Genomic DNA, 24,048 nt, shown 5'->3' on the forward strand with positions numbered 1-24,048 from the left:
TTCTGGCACGCATGTTCGTAGGGTCAGTTCTCTTCTTTAGTGATAAGGATAATGCCAGTCCATTGTTCTCAACAACTGGTATCTTGCAATATTACAGTCATTTACAAAAAGCAAAATCTCTCATTATTTTTTGGCATGAATTAATACACTTAATTTTGAGATTGCCTTGTTGGTGTCTTATTTAAGCAGAACCATTTTCCCTGTGCTTTCTGATATGTGGGAGAGAGAAAGAAGTTTATCTCTCTCTCTTGATAAGCTTATAGGTCTTAGGAGCAAAGTTTGAAAGCCATAGCTTTCAGGAATTGTGTACCAAAATCTCTTCTCTCAAGAGCCCTTTAATTCAAAGAGAGTTGAAGAACTGTTTTGACATTTGTGATTTTAAAAGCTCATTTTTTCCTGTGATTTTCAAAGAAAACACAGTATTTCAAAGAAATACTGTTCATCACTTAATGACCCTTATTTTGAAATTTATAAGCAGTAGTTGGTATGTGCATTTTTCAAGTTCTATTTTGATGAATTAGTACTTTCTAAATATTTAAATATGATGTAGTTAATACGGCTTATCATAACAGATATGCCAGTACATTTAGTTGTTGCAGAATTTTGTGTTCATGACAATATAAGAATTTTAAAATTTTTGACTCTTTGTCCAAATTATGTATTAAATGGTTGTATGTTTTTAATGATTCTAGCACTAAGTTTTGGTCATTTGCCTGATTTGGTATTTTGACAGCTTAAATTAATGAGATTATCATTGTTAAAGCTTTGAAATTGAATTTTAAGAATCTACAGGTATATACAATATTATATTTCAACATCATTAATGAAAGCTATTTGCTTTTTTAGGTCTTTCTAGGACTGAAGTGTCCAAATCAACTACTAAAATATGAGAAACATGAGATTTAAGTTAAATATTTTCAAGTTGAGCTCTTTTATACCGTATTACAGTGTGTTGGACTCTTTTGATATAATTGTAATTTTTGGTAGAGGTGTTATATGATCTCTATTTGTCATTTTTGCCTTTGTTACATTAGATGACCTCTGTGTTTCCTAGAAGACTGTATCACCTTTCTATTTTCTCAAGTTCTTTTCTTAATATTGATTGGTGTTTGATTGATTCTCAGTTTCACTATTTTTGTTAGAAGTGATGGAAAATGACTTTTTTTCTCCTTCTCTTTGCCTCTTTTAAAATAGATAGGCCATAGCTGCTTCTCTAGGGAATTTTGTCAAGGCAGAAGTTTAGAAATAAAGATGGTGTGTCCTCTACTCGCATTTGGTCTCTTAGACTGAGGTTACCTGGCTGACAGCTCTGGTCTCCTAGGAAGGCTTTTCCTCTTCAGTGCTTTAAAAATCACAGAAATAGGTTTCAATTGATATTTAGTTCACTATTTCTGTTTGAAGTATCGTGTTGATTTTATAGGTCTAATGTGATTTAGGTCTATGATGTCTTTGTAGGAGATACCAGAAATAATCCAGATTCTGGATTAATAGAATCCTGTTTCTTAAAATGTTTATATCGTTAACAGAAATTTGTATTGAGATTTGAGCCATGGGTGGATAGTCTCAAGTGTCACCTCTGGCTTAAACAACACATGCCCTAAATAATACATAATGAGTTTGGTACTTAGATTAAGATAAACTGAATTTTCTCCCTCTTTCCTTCCTGTTCTCATTTCTTTCTTCCTAAATTAAAAAAAAAAATTTTAAAACATTAAGTGAAGTTTTGGGGGAAACTTACCCGTAGCTCTAACTTTCCAAAACAGCTATTTTCATTTTTCATGTATTACTTTCTCTCTTTCTCCGCAGATATGGATGTTTCATGTGATTAATGTTTTACGCAATTAAAATTGTAAAGAAAATTTATAAATCTTAACACTAAAAAAAATAAGTCCTGGGCAAATGAAATGTATACTGAGGAAAAAAAAAAGGGTAGGATGAATATTAGGATTTGAGAGCCATATTAGGTCCAGCTGGATTGTCTGATGTCAAAAATAAGGCTGTTCAAAGTATTAAAAAATGACATGTGGGGCTTCCCTGGTGGTGCGGTGGTTGGGGGTCTGCCTGCCAATGCAGGGGACACGGGTTCGAGCCCTGGTCTGGGAGGATCCCATATGCCGCGGAGCGACTAAGCCCGTGAGCCACAATTGCTGAGCCTGCGCGTCTGGGGCCTGCGCTCCGTAGCAAGGGAGGCCACGATGGTGAGGGGCCCGCGCACCGCGATGAGGAGTGGCCCCCACTTGCCGCAACTAGAGAAAGCCCTCGCACAGAAACGAAGACCCAACCCAGCCATAAGAGATAAAATAAATAAATAAATAAATAAAATTAAAAAAAAAAAATGACATGTTCTGAGATATCTAAAATTTATCCCAAAGAGGACTAGGGAGATAGGATTTAGATCAGAGTAAGTAAAATTTCCTTCTCTCATTGCAAAACTTGATAAATATCAGATATATCTGCTTGCAAACTCTAATAATAAAATTTATGTAAAGCAAAAAAATAAAAAATAAATAAAATTTATCCCATTATTTGCCCTTGGGCTTCTCTATTTTTTTGGATAAAATTTATTAAAAAATATCTACTATGCTTTTGCTCTCTTTATGATATAGCAAAAAAAGAATGAGATTTAGATGGAGAGGAACATGCTTGAGTTTCTTCTCCATCACTTACTGACTATGTGATCAGGACAACGTTCTTCACCTTTCTGAGCTTCAATAGAGATAAAAATTGTTAAATCACAGAATACTTTAAGATTGGATTAAAAATGCCAGTTTTGGATTTACATGCCATACACATATAATTACAGAGAAACACGACTAATTAACATGTATAACTAATTGTATTTTTTCTTTGTGACTATGGTTATCATTTGTGGAATGAATGTCCTTTTTATGTAACTTTTGGTGGTTTGATACATTGGTTAGGTTATGTATAAACTCCAAGATCTTATGAGGAAACTTGGCTTATCCAAGATCACTTGCTGGTGAGTGACAAGGCAGTGCTAATGTATTTTATTTTCTATTTGAGTGTCCTTTTTGATAGATCACACCATAGCGACTTAGCAGCATGTTGATACCTTTAAACAGCATTTAAACATTCCTTTGTCTGCACCACAGATCACATCAACATCATAACATTAACTTGTTTCTGATTATAAAAAATAACACTTGGAAAATAAGAAAGAATAAAGAAGAAAATGTAAAAAACAGGTTATTATATTCCTCTCATGGAAATAACCATTTATACTTGTGTTGCCTCCTAATTTTTTTTCTCACTGTAGAACTATTTTCGCTTACCATGACATAGGTGTATTTTCCCATGTTCATCTTACCACCTTTCTTATTCAAGTTTTAGAATATATATGTAATAAAGTAGCAGCTTATAAAGGGTAAAATAATTTCCTACAGAAAAATGAAGATACTCTTAACTCTATCTTTTACAAGCTAAAGAGTTAAAATGCAGAAGAAACAGGCGTTGGCAGATTCCTTTACTAAGGTCCTGCTTGTGGTTTGTTTGGAGAGGGTAATGCTACTTACGATGTCTTCAGAGATGAGTGTGGTACGATGGGGAGAGAGCAAGGCTTTGAATTCGGGCTCGCTTGAGTGAATCCTGGTCCCATCACCCACTAGCTGCGTGATGCTGGACCATCACTTAAACTCTCTGACCTCTGGTTTCCTCAACTTTAAAATGGGATGAACATGCCTGCCTTTCAGGGCTGCTGTAGGATTAGACACAACAACCGTCAATAGAGTGCCTGGCCCGCTGTCTGGATGGGTAGGCACAGGTGAGATGATAGTCAGAAGCAACCTAAGGCCTAAGACTTGTCAAATTTAAGCATTCAATGTGGAGAGCATGTTATAGCCATAAGCCAAGATAACTCTGTTCTGAAACGATTTAGTTGTATAATTCACCATTTCCTCTTTCTCTTGCACATATGATTACTGCCAAAAGAGGAGAAGAAAATGATGAAAAGTGAAAGTGGCTGAAGTTGATCTCTGATTGGCAGGACCCTTAACTATGAGCTGCAGCAGCCCTGGTCCAGGTTGCGGTGTTCCCTTCGTCTTGTGGGACACCCTTGCTGACGCGGTCTGCGGCATGATGAACCAGGGTTAGGGTTGGGGGTTTCACAGATGAGTCCCCAAGGGACATTCACGCTCCAGGCCTCCTCTTGTCGAGTCAAGAGATCCAATTCAGAAAAAGCAAATACCTTTTCAAGACACTGAAAAAAATTTCAGAATGAAAATAGCTTTAGTCAGCCCTATTGTGGGTGGTAGGGCAGGCGGTATCAATTCTGAAAACTTAAGTTGTTGATTGAACATACAATAAAAGTGAAAAATCACTATTGCTTTTAGCCACTAAAAAAGTCAATACCTGGGTGTATCTGCGGAACAACAACACTAACCTTATCTTTATTTCCACACTAGCTGTAGAGTTAGAGGAATCCACAGGCCTTGGTTGCTCGTGTCTGATCTAGGATGAGTCAGAGATGTAGACACAGCCCAGATAAGAATGCAAGGAGGGCGGTGGTTAAGGACTGTAATAGCTACAAGTACAGTATTACGCAAGTAGTTAATTCTCGTAAGGGAAACAGGAGGCTGTCTCCAAAAAGTGTTACCTAAGTGGTTCTTGCAGGATGAACAGAAGTTCACCAGTAAGGATAACAGCCTTCTAGGCCCAGAAGACTGTATGAGCAAGACACAGCATGTATACTATATTGCAGTTCAGGGAATGGAAAGTAAGCGTGTGGTTTGTGGGTCCTAAGGAAGGAGGAGGGGGGGATGAGCTTGAAGCCACCACACTACTATGACACTTGACTTTTACCAAAGACAGCAAGATGTTTACTTCCATGCCAGTGAAATGTTGGGAATGTCATATACTTGGTAAAAGCAGAAAGAATAACTTTGCCAATCAATAGAAAAGAGTAATTTTTAAAACATAGAAAAGGCACTCAACTGTGCACTTGCTGAAATAGACCATTTTTTAGGAAAGTGGACAGTGTCCTTTTGCAGTCCAGCCAGTAGGCAAGTGCTGCAGAGTTAACTCCCCACCACACATCAGAGATGCATCAGCCTAAGGAACCTGGCGGACCGCACAGCTAAAGCATCTGCTGTGGCTCGTCATAGAGAGTGTTAAATCCCTTATGCCCTCAGCCACTGATGCCCTCTCAACTTCCAGAAGTCACCACTGATTCGGTTAAAGGTACCTTTACAGAGAGAGGTTTAAGGAAAGGCAAACATGTATTTTTAAGAGAAAATATATATTTAAAATTCACATCTATTACTCTTTCAAAATTAGGACAGCGATAAGAGACACTTTGGTAGGGGCGCAGGCAGGAAATACTCAAGTAAATAGAAGAGTTGATAGCATAAGACTCGTGCTCTTCTTAGTACGTTGTATCCTCATAATGCTTTCCTGATTTTCCCTTTAAGCACTAGATGGGAAGTCAGGAAACCAAGATTCAGAGCCAGCCACAGCGTTTTCTAAACATCTGCCTCATCTCAGACAGGTCTCTTTCCTCTTCTAGCCCTCCGTTCCCTCATGTCCCTGGTGAGAGGATTCTCGAGTAGGTCCCACGGGAAGTAGCAGAGCTGCTTCGCGGGCCTCTCTGGAAGATGACGGGGTCTTCCGCCAACCCTTCCCTTGCAAGAGAGCAGCTTCACTCTCGTTTGTATTATGAACAGGGGCTTTTATAAGAATTATTGATAAAAGGATGCTATCACTTTTTAAAAGTCTGGAAAAAAAAAACAGAACCAGATATTTCATGGGGCATATCCAGGTCAGAAAGAAGTTCCACATGTGGAGAATGGGATAACAGTAGTTCCATTTCATAGCTATCTGGGGGTTGAACAAGATTACTACATGTGGAACAGGGCATAGAACAGAGGAAGCTTTTGATGTGTTACCTATTAACCCCCCACCCCAATAGGTCCCTCACAAATGAGACTGCATTTCATAAAACTCTTAAACTTTGAGTATGAGCTGTTGACCTGAAGAAAAATTGCCTAATCCCTCTGTTTTCTGTCAAAAACACTATAAAAACGTCTTGTACATGTTCTCTGTGAATTTTTAGTATAACCATTTTATTTCTATTTCTTGTACATCGCTCTTTCTCTCCCACAACCAAAAGTTTTCTCCTTACATCAGGTTTTTGAAATACGTCTGACCGGATGGAATGATGAAGTTGCACCCATTGGTGTGTTTCAGGCTCGCCAGCTCGTGGGAAAGTGACATCAGTGTCCACTGCCTCACCCTGCCCTCTGCAACCTGCTTGGAGCTGCTGTTGATCTTGTCAAGGAGTAATGCCACGTTGCCTCCCTCCCTCCGCTGCATGAATTCTTTCCAGGTAAGGCGTGGCTCCTTTACCACAGTGTGATTTCTCAGTTTGACTCGTTATCGTTTTTTAAGGATCCTGTCTTTACCAGGCGCTAGCCCACGGAAACCCACGTTTTCACAGGATAGTAATAACGAGCACAACGCATGTATTGCCTTGTTCTGTCTCTTTCTAAATGGAGCCTCAGAACTGATTAGATAATTGTCTAGTAGTGGCCGAACCCATGTCTCTCTAACCCGGGGTTTGTTCTCGTCATCTCCGTCTTTCCTGCCTCCGAGAGAAGAGGCGAGAAGGTTCGCAAAGACACTTGTGAATGCCACTTCCCTTTTCCCAGCTTTGCCCTAGAACAAGGATCTTCGGCCATCATTAGGATCTTTGCTGCTTTTAGCTTGCAGTCAGATTGCCGAATGGAGGTTTAACAGTGGCTGCATTCCTCCCCCCCCAACTCTCGGCACCTTTTCCCTCTCTCCCCACTCCCTCCCTTCTCTGGGTATTTATCTGTGCTCCTGGTCAGAGCAGTACAGAACAGAACAACACACGTGGACTGACCAGCAGGAAGACGCCTTCCCTGGTAGGCAGCTAGTTGTCACCAAAGTGGCATATGAGAATCCAGATGTTGGCTGGTCACTTGTGACCATGTAGCTACTGAATGTTATTGAACTTCTCTGTGACTCTCGGCATTGGAAAAATATTCCCAAGCCCTCTGAGCCTGTTGAGCAGGCCACGTGCGTTGCTGAGAAATGACTGAACGTGGGTGGCTTGTTTCTGCTTCTGAAGGGTTGCTGATGTGTCCTGAGATAACTTCAGAATTGGCGGATATTGCTTGGTGCATCTCTGTGGTAAAACAAGACGTGGATTTTCCTATGAAATATAGCTCAGGAATTTGGTAAAAAGAATAATAATAATAACTGCTCCATAATAACTTGCATCCGTATTCTCCTGGTACTCTGTTACATTGATTGTCTCTGTGATTTTCTTCCTGATACACACATTTCGGACTTTGGCTGTGTCATACCTGTTTGAATTTATCATTACTCGATTATCAGCTTGAAGGTCCTAGATTCAAGGACCAGAGAGAACACCTTCTCATTTTGTAGGAGAGGAAACTGAGACCCAGAGAGATGGAGTCAGTTGGCCAGGGAGTAGCCAGCATGTTAGAGACAGAGCTGGACTCGCCAGGCTTATGCTGGGTAACAACTTCTGCTACCCAAATTCAGTGCTCGCCGAAGCCCCAGGAGGTGGACGGGGCGTGAGTGGTCATATCTGCCTTGGAATGTCCACAACACCCCCCTATTATGTAATTATTGTAATTATTTGTCTACTGCCCTGAACTGGAACTGATTTAAAATTCTGTGTATCAATCCATATTTCTTCTAAGTTTTGCTCTTTGGATTGAACATTGTACACAAAAGTTCGCCCACAAACTTTTATGGGAGATGCGAGAAACTTAATAGTGGTTGTCTTTGGGGAGCGAGGCTGGAAGACAATTATTTTTTATTTCACTCCCTTCTACACTGTTGGAAGTTTTTATATGACGGGTGAGTGAGGAGCAAAAGAGATGACTCGGACTTGGAGGATTTTACAGCCTATTGGGGGAGATAGAACCGTCATCCATGGGCGATATAAATCTAGAATCATTTTATTACAAGGTAGCCTCCACGCAAGTCTTAAAGAGATTAAAGGTAAAAGAGTAATCTAGGTTGGGCGTGGGGGATTTGAGAGGAGGCCGAATCTGTACTTCTTCTCCAGGAGACGGAGGAAAACCAGCTCCTTCAAGGCGCTCACCTCGAGCACACATACACACACAGGCACGAAAGCCTGGCCCGCCCTGCGTGCCGTCCGTGCTCGCTCCCGGCACCTCTCATCACAGGCGCTCTCACCGTCGGGACGTGAATTGCTGACTGTCCCTCTCTATTAGTGACTGCGCTTCTGCTTTCACTGCATTTGCTGAGCATGATTGTCAGCGGTACACACACACTTTTCCCAGTTTCAGAGGTACAGAGAAACTGGGCGCGGGTTCACAAACAATGTCTGCTAAAGAGATCTTGTCCCTGCCGTTACCCCTGGAAAGATGCATTCTTGTCAAGGACACGCCAGGAATTGACTTCCCCACGCAGGTCTTCACTCCAAGATAAAGGATCAGTGAACAGGGAAGGCTGTTTGTCGGAATTAGAAAGAGATGCTCTGCTTTTTCATCTTCAGAACACCTACCTTATCAGTTATTACAATGGCAAGGAACCGGGCTGCTAATGTTGCCCGTGTTGGGGATTTATTTCTTCAAGTGGAAACTCACTTTAGTGCGCGTTTTTTTGTTTTTTTGTTTTTTTTTGTTTTAAAAGAGCTGTGTTGGCAAGAGCTCTAAAATAGTAGAATGACACTTTTTAAAGATACCATCTTTACATTTCCAGTTCTCTAACTTTCCAGGGCGAGTCAGTTACTGTGAGCAATGCTGCTTTTTCTGTAAAAATGTTATTTTAGGTTTCTGAGGATTCAGACAGCACTACTGCCTGAGCTCTTATCACTGCCAAATCCCAGAAGGAAAGGTTTATCTTATTAGTTAGAGCCATTAATGTATATGAAATTCTAACTTCTTAAATTATAGTGCAACATTTCTCCCAGGCTAACAGGGATATCGTTGGGTGGTTTTGTTATACTTTTCACTTCCGCTCTGGTCCAGTACCGTAATATCCCTGGTATGATTCTGAGCAAACAGAACGTAGGATTTGGTTGAGAATCGCCAGTGTATTGCTAATCACATACCATAGTTGTTGCAGCCCCAAGAAGGATGGACTTAACCACATCACTCCCCGCTTACGGTTCTTCTGTGACTTCCTATTGCAGTGAGAACAAAATCCAGACTCCTTATCCGGACCTACAAAGCCCAGCATATCTGTCCCTCCCTCCCTTTCTGGCCTAATCTCCTGCTCGCTCCCTCTCACTCACTCTGTTCCAGTCACAGTGGCCTTATTTCCTGCTCCCTCTCACGAGCTGGTCCTGGCCGCAGGGTCTGTGCACTGCCTATTCTCTATGCTTCCAGGGGAATACTCTGGACCAGAGCTTTGCATGGCTGGGTCCTCTTGTCTTTCAGGTCTCAGCTCAGGTGTCCCTTCCCCTAAGAAGCCTAACCTCACCCCCACCCCCTGCCCCTTACTAAATTCCCCCGCTCCCTGTCACCATTATTCTATAATCTCACTTTGTTTTATTTTCTTCATGGCTCTTTTCACTATTTAGAGTGCTTTTTCATTTTTTTTTGTTTGTCTTTTTTCCTGTACAAAAATGTGTGTTGAATGAGAACAGGGAGAATGTCTGTTTTTGCTCATTGTTGCATCCACAGAACTTAGGGCAGTGCTCGGCTGTAGGAAGCATTTAATAAATACTGGCTGGCTGGCTGGCTGGAGATGGGTGGACAGACGCACAAGTAAAATGCAAACTGGCATGGCCATTTGACATTCTAGAGAATTCCAAGGGACTGAGCTAGGGAGAAGCAGAGGCATGGGCGGTACACCCTCAGGGGCAGAAGCAGCAGCTTTTTCCCCGCCGGGATACGGTGGACTCCAAGGGTAAGGTCCAGATTTGAGATACGTCAACAAGACTGAGCATAGATGGGTGTCTGAAATGACAGCCCGGAGCTCTGTACAAATGAGAAAGACTCGAGGAAGGGGTCGACCTTGGAAGGAGCTGGCAGGATCCAAGATAAGCAGAATGACCAGTAGACAGGTCCAGGCTCCCTCTGGGCCCTGGAGACCACAGGAGGGGAAACCGGAGTGATGCTTTGGTGCCAGAAGCTGAGGCAGAGGGGACTGGGGGTGTCGACGGCTCCTTTGGAGGGGGCGGGTGGCAGCTGCTGCCACTATAACTGCTGCCAGTTTGATTCCCCTCTGAGAGCTTCAGAGCTCTGGGGGGAGGTGGCAGAAGGCAGTTTCCCTATCCATCTTGGTGAGCAGCATCTGGCTTTTTAACCCGAAGTCCTGCAGTGGCAACTTTAAATCTGAACAAGGTCTCTGGAAGGTAGAACCTTAGAGCACCCAGGTTGGATCCAGGACTGGGTCGGGGCCGCTGGGTTTAATGGTTCTGTGCCTCTTTCTGAGAATCTTGGACTATTGTAGCTGGAAGGATCAACTAGTCTAATGACTTTACTTTTATAAATAAAGAGCAGAGCCAGGAAGGGTAAGTTGTTATTGGAGACTGAAACTCTGATTCCTACGTTAGGCTTTTTTGTGCTACACCTGATTTTCCCTGTTCCGTGGGACACAAGTTGCTTAGCGTATAAATAGGTGTCACTCATAAAAAACCATGAGATATTTAATCATCAGATAATAATAATGCAAATTAAAATAGCTAATATTTTGTACCATTCTTTTTTTAAAAAATATTTATTTATTTATATATTTATTTTTGGCTGTGTTGGGTCTTCATTGCTGTGAGAGGGCTTTCTCTAGTTGCGGCAAGTGGGGGCCACTCTTCATCGCGGTGCGCAGGCCTCTCATTATCGCGGCCTCTCTTGTTGTGGAGCACAGGCGCCAGACGCGCAGGCTCAGTAGTTGTGGCTCACGGGCCCAGTTGCTCCGCGGCATGTGGGATCTTCCCAGACCAGGGCTCGAACCCATGTCCCCTGCATTGGCAGGCAGACTCTCAACCACTGCGCCACCAGGGAGGCCCCAATAGCTAATATTTATTCAGTGCTTTCTGTATTCCAGGCCCTGTTCTCAACGATTTGTACTTATTCGTTCATTTCATTTTTATGAGAAACAGCATGAGGAAGGTATATTATCAATATTATTCCCATTCCGCAGGTACAGAAACTGAGCCAGGGAGATTAGCTTGCTCACCCACGCTCACACAGCTAGTGAGTGGAGGAACAGAAGGTTCATAGCCTGGCTCTAGACCGCACCTCCACCCCCATTCTTAACCACCAGATAATGTTGCCTATTAAAAGAAGTTTGGTTAAACAAAGTTAGATCTTTTTTTTTTAGCTGCAAGACTTTTCAGGGCCTTTCAAGTGTATACGAAGGAGGCAGTGTGACCCTCCTAGTTGAAGAATGTAGTAAATGCTTTTAAAACTTGATATCAGGAAGACTTTTCCTCGGGGCGTTTTATGGGATTAATGCTCTCAGAGCACAGATGGGGAGACAGTGTCCTGTCCGATCTTGAAAGATTTGGATGACAGTGACCAAGGCAGAGCGCTCACATTCTCAGTCTTTGTGTCAGCCTTGTTTATCTCCCAGAGAAGTAGTGCTGCAGGCTTAGTGGATTGTCAGAACGATAGCATCTCTCCCTTTAGTGACTAGGTTGTTCTCCTCCTGGTCTGGGCCACCTTGGTCCGAAGGTACAACAGGAACAAGATGTGCCTGCGGCCCCTTGTGGTACACGCTGACCATTCCCGGAGGCCCAGCAGGCCCTTGGCTGAGCATTGCTTTCCCAGTCTGCACCTGCTTCCCCTTCCGTTTCGCTCAGACCTCATCCAGTCTAAACACAGCGTCGCTAGGTAGTCATATGGCAAGGGCTCCCATTAATAGATGGGGCCATCTGGCTCAACTCCGTCTCTCTCCTAACCGATGGCTGGACTCCCACCGAGAACTCCCGAGGGGAGTCTATCTTGGGAGCTTACACTCAACTGAGAGAGTAGGAATGTTCTATGGCCTTGAGCTCCGAGTTCAGGAAGCCCCTTTTGTTCATTCGCATACCTTACCTCTAACTCCAAGCTCTGCCCACTGCGCCCGGCCATCCAAACTGTGTGGATGGGATTTTCCAGGCCATAGAGCCCCAGAATTGAGGCTTCTTTTTCTTACCCAGGTAAGTTGCTACATCCTACAGTAATTTAAATGTTTTCACAGACATTATCCTTTTTAAAATCCTCACAACGACCCTCATTTTAAAGGGGCATGGAATTCCATGGTGGTCCAGTTGTTAAGACTCCATGCTTCCAATGCAGGGACGCAGGTTCAATCCCTGGTTGGGGAACTAAGATCCCGCATGCTGCGTGGCATGGCCAAAAAAAAAAAAAAGATTGTTTTAAAAAAAAAATAATAATAATAAAGGGGTAGAAGGTAAGTAATGTAGGCAAGATCACGTCACTACCAAAACGCAAGGCTGTGTTTCAAACCTAGGTCTTCTAGTTCTGGGTCTATTACGTATTCCATCTCATGGCAGTTACATCAAAGAAAGTACCAAATGGTCCTCTCTAATTGCCCTGGGTCTTGCGCATCTTAGTTTTACCATATGGCAGCAACAGTATCTCCTTTATTAATATCATCCTTTAGAGAACCACAACCTTCAGCTAAGGGAACAATATGAGCAGTACGGATCCTGGCAAATAAGTTGAACTTCATCAGACTATAGTTCTATGTATATGCTGTGTGGTTGCATAATGCAGTGAAAATATGTAGAAGAGAAGAAACAAAAGAGCTTTATAGAGCTTATCTATTAGCACCTGACAGGGTTAGTCAGGGAAGCTTCCTCAGCTCTTGATGGATTTGAAGTCATAGACTGTTCCACGGGGGAAGGTGAAGCTGATGAAGCGCCTTGACTAAGGGTCGCGTATACTTTTCCAGAGCAGGAAATTCTCAGTTATGTTACTTGTGTGTAGTTTGATTTTTTCTTTTAATAGATCTTTATTGGAGTACAATTACTTCACAATACTGTTGCACAACAGAGCGAATCAGCCGTATGCACACACATGTCCCCATATCCCCTCCCTCTTGAGCCTCCCTCCCATCCTCCCTATCCCACCCCTCTAGGTGGTCACAAAGCACCAAGCTGATCTCCCTGTGCTATGCGGCTGCTTCCCACCAGCCAACTATTTTACATTCGGTAGTGTATACGTGTTGATGCTACTCTCACTTCGCCCCGGCTGGCTTCACCCTCCCACCCCATGTCCTCAAGTCCGTTTTCTATGTCTGTCTCTTTATTCCTGCCCTGCAACTAGGTTCATCAGTACCATTTTTTTTTTTTTTTAGATTCCATATATATGTGTTAGCATACGGTATTTGTTTTTCTTTCTGACTTACTTCACTCTGTATGACAGACTCTAGGTCCTATTGTAAATAGAGCTGCAATGAACACTGTGGTACATGACTCTTTTTGAATTATGGTTTTCTCAGGGTATATGCCCAGTAGTGGAATTGCTGGGTCATATGGTAGTTCTATTTTTAGTTTTTTAAGGAACCTCCATACTGTTCTCCATAGTGGCTGTATCAATTTACATTCCCACCAACAGTGCAAGAGGGTCCCCTTTTCTCCACACCCTCTCCAACATTTATTGTTTGTAGATTTTTTGATAATGGCCATTCTGACTGGTGTGAGGTGATATCCAATTGTAGTTTTGATTTGCATTTCTCTAATAATTAGTGATGTTGAGCATCTTTTCATGTGCCTCTTGGCCATCTGTATGTCTTCCTTGGTGAAATGTCTGGTTAGGTCTTCTGCCCATTTTTTAACTGGATTGTTTGTCTTTTTGATATTGAGCTCCATGAGCTGCTTGTATATTTTGGAGATTAATCCTTTGTCTGTTGTTTCATGTGCAAATATTTTCTCCCATTCTGAGGGTTGTCTTTTTGTCTTGTTTATGGTTTCCTTTGCTGTGCAAAAGCTTTTAAGTTTAATTAAGTCCCATTTGTTTATTTTTGTTTTTATTTCTGTTACTCTAGGAGGTGGGTCAAAAAAGGTCTTGCTGTGGTTTACGTCAGTGTTTTTCCTGTGTTTTCCTCTAAGAGTTTTAAGGTGTCTGGTCTTACATTTAAATCTTTAATCCATTTGGAGTTTATTTTTGTGTATGGTGTTAAGGAGTGTTCTAATTTCATTGTTTTACATGTAGTTGTCCAGTTTTCCCAGCACCACTTATTGAAGAGGCTGTCTTTTCTCCATTGTATGTTCTTGCCTCCTTTGTTGTAAATCAGGTGACCATATGTGCGTGCGTTTATCTCTGGGCTTTCTATCCTGTGCCGTTCATCTATATTTCTGTTTTTGTGCAAAATACTAGCAAACAGAATCCAACAGCACATTAAAAGGCTCATACACCATAATCAAGTGGGCTTTATCCCAGGGATGCAAGGATTCTTCAATATACGCAAATCGATCAGTGTGATACACCACATTAACCAATTAAGGAATAAAAACCATATGATCTTCTCAATAGATGCAGAAAAAGCTTTTGACAAAATTCAACACCGATTTATGATAAAAACTCTCCTGAAAATGGGCATAGAGGGAACCTACCTCAACATAATAAAGGCCGTATATGACAAACCCACAGCAAGCGTCATACTCAATGGTGAAAAACTGAAAGCATTTCCACTAAGATCAGGAACAAAACAAGGATGTCCACTCTTGCCATTCTCATTCAACATAGTTTTGGAAGTCCTAGCCACAGCAATCAGAGAAGAAAAAGCAATAAAAGGAATACAAATTGGAAAAGAAGAAGTAAAACTGTCACTGTTTGCCGATGACATGATACTATACATAGAAAATCCTAAAGATGCCACCAGAAAACTACTAGAACTAATCAGTGAATTTGGTAAGGTTGCAGGATACAAAATTAATGCACAGAAATCTCTGGCATTCCTATACACTGACAACAAAAATTCAGAAAGAGAAATTGAGGAAACACTCCCATTTACCACTGCAACAAAAAGAATAAAATACCTAGGAGTAAACCTACCTAAGAAGGCGAAAGACTTGTACTCAGAAAACTATAAAACACTGATGAAAGAAATCAAAGATGATATAAACAGATGGAGAAATATACCATGTTCTTGGATTGGAAGAATCAATATCATGAAAGTGACTATACTACCCAAAGCAATCTACAGATTCAACGCAACCCCTGTCAAACTACCAATGGCATTCTTCACAGAATTAGAACAAAAAATTTTACAATTCGTATGCAGTTTGATTTTAACTTTAAGAAACGCACTGATACTTCATTGTCAACATTTCCATGATGTGAAAACCGTATACGGTGACCCTTGAACAACATGGGCTCGAACTGCACGATTCCACTTATACATGGTATTTTTCGATGGTGAATATCACCGTACTGCGTGGTCTGTGGTTGGTCGAATGTGCCAATGGAAAGGAACCACGGATACAGAGGGCCAGCTGTGAGTTACACACAGATTAACCTCCACGTTGTTCAAGGGTCAGCTGTATTCAACATCTCAATTGTTCAGAAATTAATAATTTTACAGATAATTCTCCCATCCAGCTACTTTTCTCACTACCTGTTTTAATATCTGTATCCAAAGAGGAGAAGAAAACAACACATAAAAATTTGGTTTAGTCATTTGGCCATTAGTTGGCATCTCAGGTGAAAGGCTTTGATTGTATGGAAGTTTGAAGTTGTGGTTCCAACTTAAGAACTTTTTTATAGGTATATGCAGTGTATATAGGGGCTCCAAGAAATGGGTAGGCAGGGCCCCAGGAACTTTACAGATGAGGAGCAACAAAGGGGCTACAGAAAGGGAAAGTGAGGATTCTATCTCTACACCATTTTTTTCCTGTCTACTTTCAGACATTACACTACGTAAACGGTCTTGTCTATCATATGCCATGCTCATGTCTAGGTAAATTATAGCCTTTATTATCTTTTAAGGTAATGTTTTATTAAATGATTTTAAAAAGATAATCACCTTGATGATAAAAAATTGGGAAATACAGAAAAATGTAAAGGGAGTGAAAATCACTGGGAGTCACCAGGATTGACACTTTAGAGTAATTCTTGTTAGTGTCTCTTGTTCTATATATGTATATATACGCACACACACACAAATATATTTTGGTATAAAGTTGGCGTCGTTGGAGATGCTGGGACTCAATTACTGGCTGTATTCTGCCTTTTCCTCTGTTTCGTCACTGGCATGAAGACAGTCAGCCTTCCCGGAGACTGTCAAAAGAGGGCTTTATAAACCGGGATCCTGTTATCAGGTGGGAATAGAGGGGAGGGAGGCTGCGAGCCACTCCAGATGTCCAAGGGTTGCTGCAGATGGAATTAGGAGGCAGGAAGACCCGCATCAAGATGGGCAGGCGCTTGCTAGATAGAAATTGTCCTGATCCGCACGCACCGTCCAGAGATTCGAAAGCATGCAGCGTTGGTGCCCTCAGGTCCCAAGGCACGTAGGCCTTCTTTCTTTCCTTCTATAACGCCTTCGTCCTCAGTGGGCAGAGATAATCCGGGGTTCAGTGCCACTCGTTATATTTAGGGAATCCAGTCTCGAAGGTGGTGATTACTGCTCTGGCTATTTTCAATCTCTCTCCTTAAAACAGATTTCTGAGAACTGCCTCAACAATTTGGGTGTGAAAAGGATGTTGCCCTAACCTTCCTTTCTGCCCCGTGGGGCGTTCTGTGGTTTGGGGAAATAAGCAGGTATCTTTAGATCCATACAGGTCTCTAGTCTGAATTCTCCATCCTCTGTCTCTTCTCGTATTGGACTCTGCTGTTTGGCCACATTCTAGAGAATACACGGAGGGGCCAGGAAAGAGCCTGGAGGTCTCCCAGAGGGTCAGCGAGCCCAGGAGTCTTCTCGCTGCTACACTGCTTCTTTCAAGAGGCTGCTCCCCTGTCCCAGATTCCCCGCCACATGCGCTGCTCCTCAGAAATTTCTATCCCTTCCAAGGAGCTGGGCTTGTAGGCAAAGCGGGACAGTTCCCAGGCCTTCCATGGCCTTTACCCTGAGGGGCTACCACTTGGTGGGGAGCCTGGTAGGGCTGGGACGCCCTGGCTTCAGCCTTATTGAGAGAAGTAGGAACGAGGCGTAGCCCAGAAAGTCAATCATTCTGTCTCTTGTTTTGTTTGCTTGTTTTTAATAAGGTAATTTTTTCCCCCTGACCTTGAAGGGAAAATACATCCTCATGACAGAAAAATCTGGTATGTTTTTCATTAGCAAAGCAATACTTATTAGCACTTTGAGCCTAAAAGTATAGACTCTTCCAATCAAACAGGTTCAGTCCTTCACAGCCTGGCGGCGAGAGCAGGCCTGGCAGGGCCCGGGGAGCCTCTGTGATTGGAGGGCACTCACTGTGTCTGTGCCTCAGACTCAGTAGCTCTGAAGTGGGTGAGGGGAGGCCTGGAGGGCCGACGGGTTTGGCTGATTCGGCAGCGCCGGGATTATGGATGCTTCTGCTTCTTGTATGTCAGCGTCCATAGGAAACTTGTCCAACATTCAGACTTCTGAGTGAGAGCCCCAGAGACTCGGCTTCAGTAACTCCGGGGGAGAGCCCAGGGATCTGCATTATTATAACTAACACCCCTAAAAAAATAAATTGATTTTTGGAAAGCAAAAAAACAAACAAAAACAACCACCCAAAACGTTTCTGAAAAAGGTTTTTGAGAACCAAGGTAAGAAACACTTCAATGAAAATGGAATATATTCCTACTGCAGTGAGAAACGTAAAGGACGAAAATCTTTCAGTTATGATGAACACCTAGTCATCAGCTCAAGTAGCCTATTTTCCTCTTTTCTTCACTTTTTCTTATTAATCTGCACCTTACACAGTCCCTAACAAATGAAGTAAACTGAATTGTCGTCATGCAGTTTGTATTTTTTCTTTTGCTGTTTTTTGTTTGTTTTTTTTCTTCTACCGCGATTTTTCCCTTCCGCACTCAGGTTCTTGGTAGAATCCGGGTGTCATTTATCTCTGTGACTCATCCTTGTGCCATTCAGCATGAACTTAGCATACTCTCTCCCTCAGGGCCGTGCAGCCCTTGTAACCTCTCCTTCTCATAGCAAGGCTGGTGTCCTAAGACAGTCACTCACCCTGATGTAGGACACTCAAGCTCTAGTCTCAGATCTGCCACCACCTGGGTTTTGTGACCCCGCCTAGCCAGGTTACCTCTGTGGGTCCCAGTTTCTTTGTCTGTGCAATGAGGGAGTTGGGTTAAGATCTAAAGTTCCTTTGAAAGTAGATGCACACAGAGTCATTTTGTCTGTTCCCTGCTGTTCCTAATTTATTCACCCAGACTGAATAATATAACGCTATTCCTTAAGGGGACTAAGTGCTTACTTCTTTTGAACATCTCGAAAGTGTTTAACTGAAGGAAAGCATAGATAAAGCCACATAATGTAGGGTTTTTGTTTTTGTTTTTGTTTTGCTCTCCAAGAGAATGGGGTCTCTGTCACAGGATCTTCCTACCAGCCACAAAGAAAGGTCAGGAATGATGGGATGACGGTGCTGTCTGGCCCTCGGCTCTTCCCGCCTGAGAGACCCGGCTCACCCTTTCCTACGGAGGCAGGCGAGGGGAAAACACTGTCAGGTAGGCTGTGTGCCAGAGAAAAGCAAGAGGAGAAACCTGGAATGTTCTCTGCGCAGCCTTTGATTTCTCTGCCTCTCTCTTCTTCTCTACCCTCCCTCAGGCTTTTTCTGCTTTCGGTTTCAACTTCTGTTTCTGACCCTGATCCAGGTCCACATTGAAACATTTGTGGCTTAGGAATTTTCCAGTGGTTTCGCGTTTGCATGTATTTTACTTGTAAGTATGGTTACTCCAAGAAAGGTTTCTAAAACGTGAGACTCTCCCCTTGCCCAGAGCTATTCACAAAGGGACTTGATTCTTTCCCACACTGAGCATGGCTGTGTTTAGCCAAGTGGCTTCCTGGTCTTGCTTCCTTGAAGAGGCAACTAAAGCTACATGTCTGCTTTTAGAAACAAAGTTGCATCAAGATTGAAATGACTGCACTGGCTTCTTCCGTGCAGGAAGCCACCGTGTGTTTGAAGGAGCTTTTCTGGCTCAAAGCGGAAAGGGCAGCCTGGGAGGGATGCCGGCCTTCAAGGGAATGGTGGATTGGAAGGGACACCATCCTGAGCCTCGGCTGAGAACGTCTCGTGAGCCCACCCAGGAACCACTGATTGCTCAGCAGAGAGAAGATTTAGAACAGAGAAGGTGTGGAGGACCAGGCCAGGGCAGCTGAGAGGAACAAGAATGGAGTTACTTTATTATCCTTTCGGTCCTCGCTCTCATAGACCTGACATACGACGTAGCGTGGAAAAGCCCTGGCGTGGAGGTGGGAGACGGGTCTGGGTTCTGGTCTTGGCTGCTGTACCTGCAACAGGTCCATCTGGGCACAAGTCACTTGCCTGCCGAGACCCCAGGTTTCTCATCCCTCCGGCTCAGGAATCCACTGATGCTAAGTGTCAGGAGTTGAAGGATTCACAGAAGTGTGAGAGCTTGTGGATTAAGTTAGTCTAAAGAGGAAAGGCTGGCATCCCCCTTAGCACGTTGCTTCCTTCTAGGTTACAAGTTGGGAATGAAGGTCCCAGAGTAGCGATGACGTTGGGACAGCAGGGAGAGTATTTCTGTAGCTCAGCCTGGGCTTCACGCAGTGAGCGTCAGCGTTAGCTTGCAATAATTTAAGGTGGTTTGATAAATCTGTAGCCTACAAGAGGGTGTCTGGTATGTTGTCCAAAGCTGTAATAACAGAACAGACTAAAATGAAGTCAACAATTAGCCAAGTAATGTTTAAGTACCGGTGCCTTTTCTTGTCTCTTTAGAGCTGATTGATGTTCTTTATAAACAACTACATTTGTCTCTAGTCCCAATGTTTCTGACTCTGTTTCTGTTGGTCTTATTGTTTCCTTCCCATTTACCTTCAGCTTGAAACGCATTTGTAAAGGCCATAAACATTTCAGATATTGTCCATTTGAACCATCAGCTGCTTTTCAGGACTAAGTCCCCCAAATGCACTAATAATTTTAACAGAAATCAGAGCGCTGCAAACAGAAGACGTGGCTCTTGGTATTTTTATTTTAAATAGGGGAGTTAAATCTACTTACTTTATTGTGATTAATAATACAGTTGGGTGTACGTGTGTGTTTTTTCGTTGTCACACTTGATCTTTTCTTCTTTTTTCCTTATTTCTTATTCCTTGTTGTCTTGATAGGTTTTTCATCCCTTTCTAAAAAATTTCCTCTGCTGGCTTGGAAGCAATAGCTTGCAGGTTTCTTCTTTTAGTGGTTGCTCTTAGAATTTTTAAACATTTAAAGTGTTGTAGTAAAAACAAAATTGTTCAATATCTTTACCTTTTTCAAACAGGCAAGTACCTTACCATATTTTAACTACCTGTTAAGCACATTCCTTCCCTATACCCCACATCTGCCACATTGTTATCGTCTACTGTCTTTGTTTCACTTAAAAACAAATAAATTAGTGATTGATTTTAAATATTTTAATATTCATTACATATATACATATCAGTGTCATACTTTTTGTTTTCTTTCCCGACATTCCGTATCCTTTAGTATTCCTTTCACAGACTTTCTGTCTGAAATGTCTTCATTTTGTTCTTGAATGATGGCTCAGCTAGGTATAGAATTCTGTACACCTTTTCAGTTTGAAGATCTATCACTCATTGCCTTCTGCCCTCTCGTTCTGTTGATAAGACAGCTATTATAACATTATTTGCTGTTGCTCTGCAGATGGAATCCATCTCTTTTCTCCTACTGGTCTGTAAGATTCTATCTTTATGCTTGATGTACTCTAGCTTTACAGTGATGTGTAGGTGTGGATTTTTAAAAATGTATTCTACTTAGTATTCTGAGACGACTCCACCTGAGGACTCCTGTCTTTAACTTAGTTCTGGAAAATCACTAGCTATTATATATGAAATCTCCATTATCTCCCCTGCCCCCATTTCCTCTGTTGAACTCCTATTAGACTTATATTGGAGTCTTTCAGTCTATTCTGCTTATCTCTTAAATGTTCTTTTGTGTGTGTGTGTATGCGTGCGTGTGCGCATTCGGGATAAATTCCTTACTTCTAGATTGTCCAGTTCACTCATTCTGGTGTTTATCCCAACTATTGAGTTTTAGTTCAATGGATATTTTTTTCATTTCCAAGGCATCAAGTTTTTTAAATTGAGGTATAATTGAATACAATGTTATGTTAGTTTCAGATGTACAGTGTAGTGATTCAGTATTTGTATATATTGCGAAATGATCACCACAATAAGTCTAGTTAACATCTGTCACCATACACAGTTACAAATTTTTTTTCTTGTGACAAAGACTTTTAAGATCCACTCTCTTAGCAATTTTCAAGTATATAATACAGTATTATGAACTGTAGTCACCATGCTGTCCCTTACATCCTCAGGACATTTTATAACTGGAAATTTGTGCCTTGTGACCCCTTCACCCATTTTGCCCCCCATGCCCCTCCCACTCCCTGCCTCTGGCAATTATCAATCTGTTCTCTTCAGATGATACCAAGTTTTAAAAATCTTTCTGAGGCTATTAAATATACCCGCTTTTAAGTCTTTTTCATTTGTTCTGTTGTTTTAATTTTGTCTGGAGTCGCCTAATCTTCTAGTTGTTCATTTTGTGGCCTAATTCTTCGTGTGTTTTAGAATGTTGGTTTGCAAGCTCACTTTAAGTTCTCACCTTTTGTAAGTTTCTCCTCTTAGTGCTCCCCGGGCTTGCCCCACCTTCCTGGTCGTTTTGTAGCTACTTCAACCTGCCTCATCCAGAACCGAGTCCAGAATGGGGGTGGGGGGTTCTGTGCTGCTCCTGGGCCTCCTGCAGATTTACCCCCGAACCAGCAGGCAGCCTGGCCTCTCGCCATTGCTGTAGCTGTGGAGTCCGTGTGAGTCGTAACCTCCAGCAGGTGTCAGTAGCGACTTTCTTGGGTCTCCTTTCGTGGCTATTACTCCGCCCTGGAGCCTGACTTTGACTTCAGCCCCATCAGATCTCTGGCTTCAGCTCTGACTCCCCGCTTTGATCTTCTGGTCCAAGGAGATGCTTAGCTCGTTGAGTGTAGCTATGGTTTGGAATTTTCTCACTTTATATTTTATCCGCCATTGCCATATATTTGAAGAATTCAAGGCAAGGACTTTTAGTGTCGTCTTTGGCTCTCTGTGATTTAACCTTGGTTTTTACATCAATAGAAGGAGAATAACAACTACCCTTCCTATGTGAAAGCACTTTGTAAATCATATAGGCAAGGTGTGGCCATTTTTATAATTAATGTAATTAGTATCACATTTTACCACTACTCTACATCTTTAGAGTCAAATTTTTCTTGGGGTGGGTGAGTGGCATGGTGAGGGAATGAAATATCCCCACATTTTTAGTTTTCTACTAAATGTTGTCAGCGGTTCAGGTCACAAATTACAGAGTGGTTTCTAGAGGCAAATGGATTGTGGCTTTGTTTTTACTTTTAGACTTGTGTGAAATGGAAAGGAAATTGTGTTTAATGACAGTAGAACTAGCTCAGCCATTCACTGGATTTTTCATTTTTTTCTCAACTTTATTGTTTCTTTTTTAACCCAGTGATGGTGTCCAAAACACAACTTGCTATCTGATATTTAGGTGCTTTAAAAAAAATCCATTTAAACTAAACTTGCTCTGGGTATTTTAAGAGTTTATTAAATTTCTTCTTTCAGTTGATTACTTTCATCTCATCATGCAGAAGGCTTGGAGAGCCTCACTGTGAAGATGATGCTTTTGATCAGTTTTGTAAACCATTTTGTTTAGGTCCTTCCCTCCCCCACAAAAAAACCTCAAAACTGTGCATTATCAGGTGTTAAGAACCAGCCAGAGAGGCCCCAGCCTGAGTTTGACCCTGGATACAAAAATTAAAGGTTTCCTCTTCTCCTGCTGCCACAGTCTTGGCAACAGTCAGCTAGAGCCCTGCTTTTCTCCTTTAACTGGCCATTTTTTCAATTGAATATCTTGTCTCCCTCTCTTTCTCCATTCTCTGATCACCTGAGGTTAAAAATGCTCCCCGCACGTTTCTACATAGCAGAAAACAATGGCAGCCGCGTAGTAATCAATCTCCCAAAGTGAAAACAACATTAAACAACTGCCCAACTGTGAAAGTTCTACACAGAACCACACCTTTAACATTATTCTGGAGACAGAGAGTACCAGAACTGCAAAGTGACTGTGAGTAAATAGAAAAAAAAATCAACAGGTTCCAGCACTCAATGCCTTATACTTCTGCCCCATCTCCACTCTGCCACAAGGCTTTTGGTGAGCAAAAGCAGACTTAAAAAAAACTGCAGAGAAGGCAGGAGAGGCTAGCAAAGGTACCTAAGAGCTATTTGGAATGGCCACTAGAAAGATTAAATCAAGCCTAAAGTTTAAAATGCTAGAAAAATGTCCAAGCAGATCAGAGCACAGAGATTAGGGAAGGGATTTTTAAAGTGCATGTGATTTAAAGGGCCAGATGCAATACAGGACCAGGTGCACCATTTAAAGACATACACGATTTAAAGGGGCAAGCATGATTTTAAAAGGTAGGCATCACTTAATAGAGCAGTCTTCCAGAAGTATAACTTCTGGAAGAGAAAAAAAGAGAAAAAAAGAAAATAAGTACTTTTTAGAAATTAGAGGATGAAGGAGAAAAGGGAAATTTAGGGTTCTCTAACATAAAAGAGAATCACATAGAGGGTTGATACCTCTTTCCCACCACTGAAACACTCTGACAGAAAACCCCACTAAAGCTTTGGGACTTTGCTAGGCTGACAGAAAAGGGCACCTGTTAAAATGGGAATTTATAAAGCTTTTCAGTATCATAAAAATGAACAAAAGGAAAGTAAAGTCAGTAGAGAAGCTTTACAGAAAATCAGAAAATGGGGACTTCTCTGGTGGTGCAGTGGTTAAGAATCCACCTGCCAATGCAGGGGACACAGGTTCGAGCCCTGGTTCGGGAAGATCCCACATGCTGCGGAGCAACTAAGCACGTGCACCACAACTACTGAGCCTGCACTCTAGAGCCCATGAGCCACAACTAC

The 24,048-nt window shown here is 42.1% G+C and overlaps 1 protein-coding gene across 12 annotated transcripts in view; it reads left to right on the top strand.

Moving 5' to 3' along the window:
- Positions 1 to 24,048, top strand: part of UBE3D (ubiquitin protein ligase E3D) — a 292,261-nt gene that overhangs the window by 83,192 nt on the left and 185,021 nt on the right. For 9 of the 12 annotated variants that reach the window (XR_014267184.1, XM_082474254.1, XM_082474255.1 and 6 more), the window contains exon 9: positions 6,202 to 6,340. The exons of 1 other annotated variant lie outside the window; for it this stretch is intronic. Coding sequence is in view for 10 of the 11 variants with exons in the window: in XM_082474254.1 (XP_082330380.1) it covers positions 6,202 to 6,340 (139 nt within the window). In the remaining variant the exon portion in view is untranslated. Of the gene's footprint in view, positions 1 to 6,201; positions 6,341 to 18,422; positions 18,576 to 24,048 lie in introns of those variants that run through there. 2 more of the 12 variants (XM_082474253.1, XM_082474257.1) reach the window with 2 other exon arrangements.

The sequence above is a fragment of the Balaenoptera physalus genome (genome assembly GCF_965194825.1).
Source record: "Balaenoptera physalus genome assembly, chromosome: 9".
Lineage (NCBI taxonomy): Eukaryota > Metazoa > Chordata > Mammalia > Artiodactyla > Balaenopteridae > Balaenoptera > Balaenoptera physalus.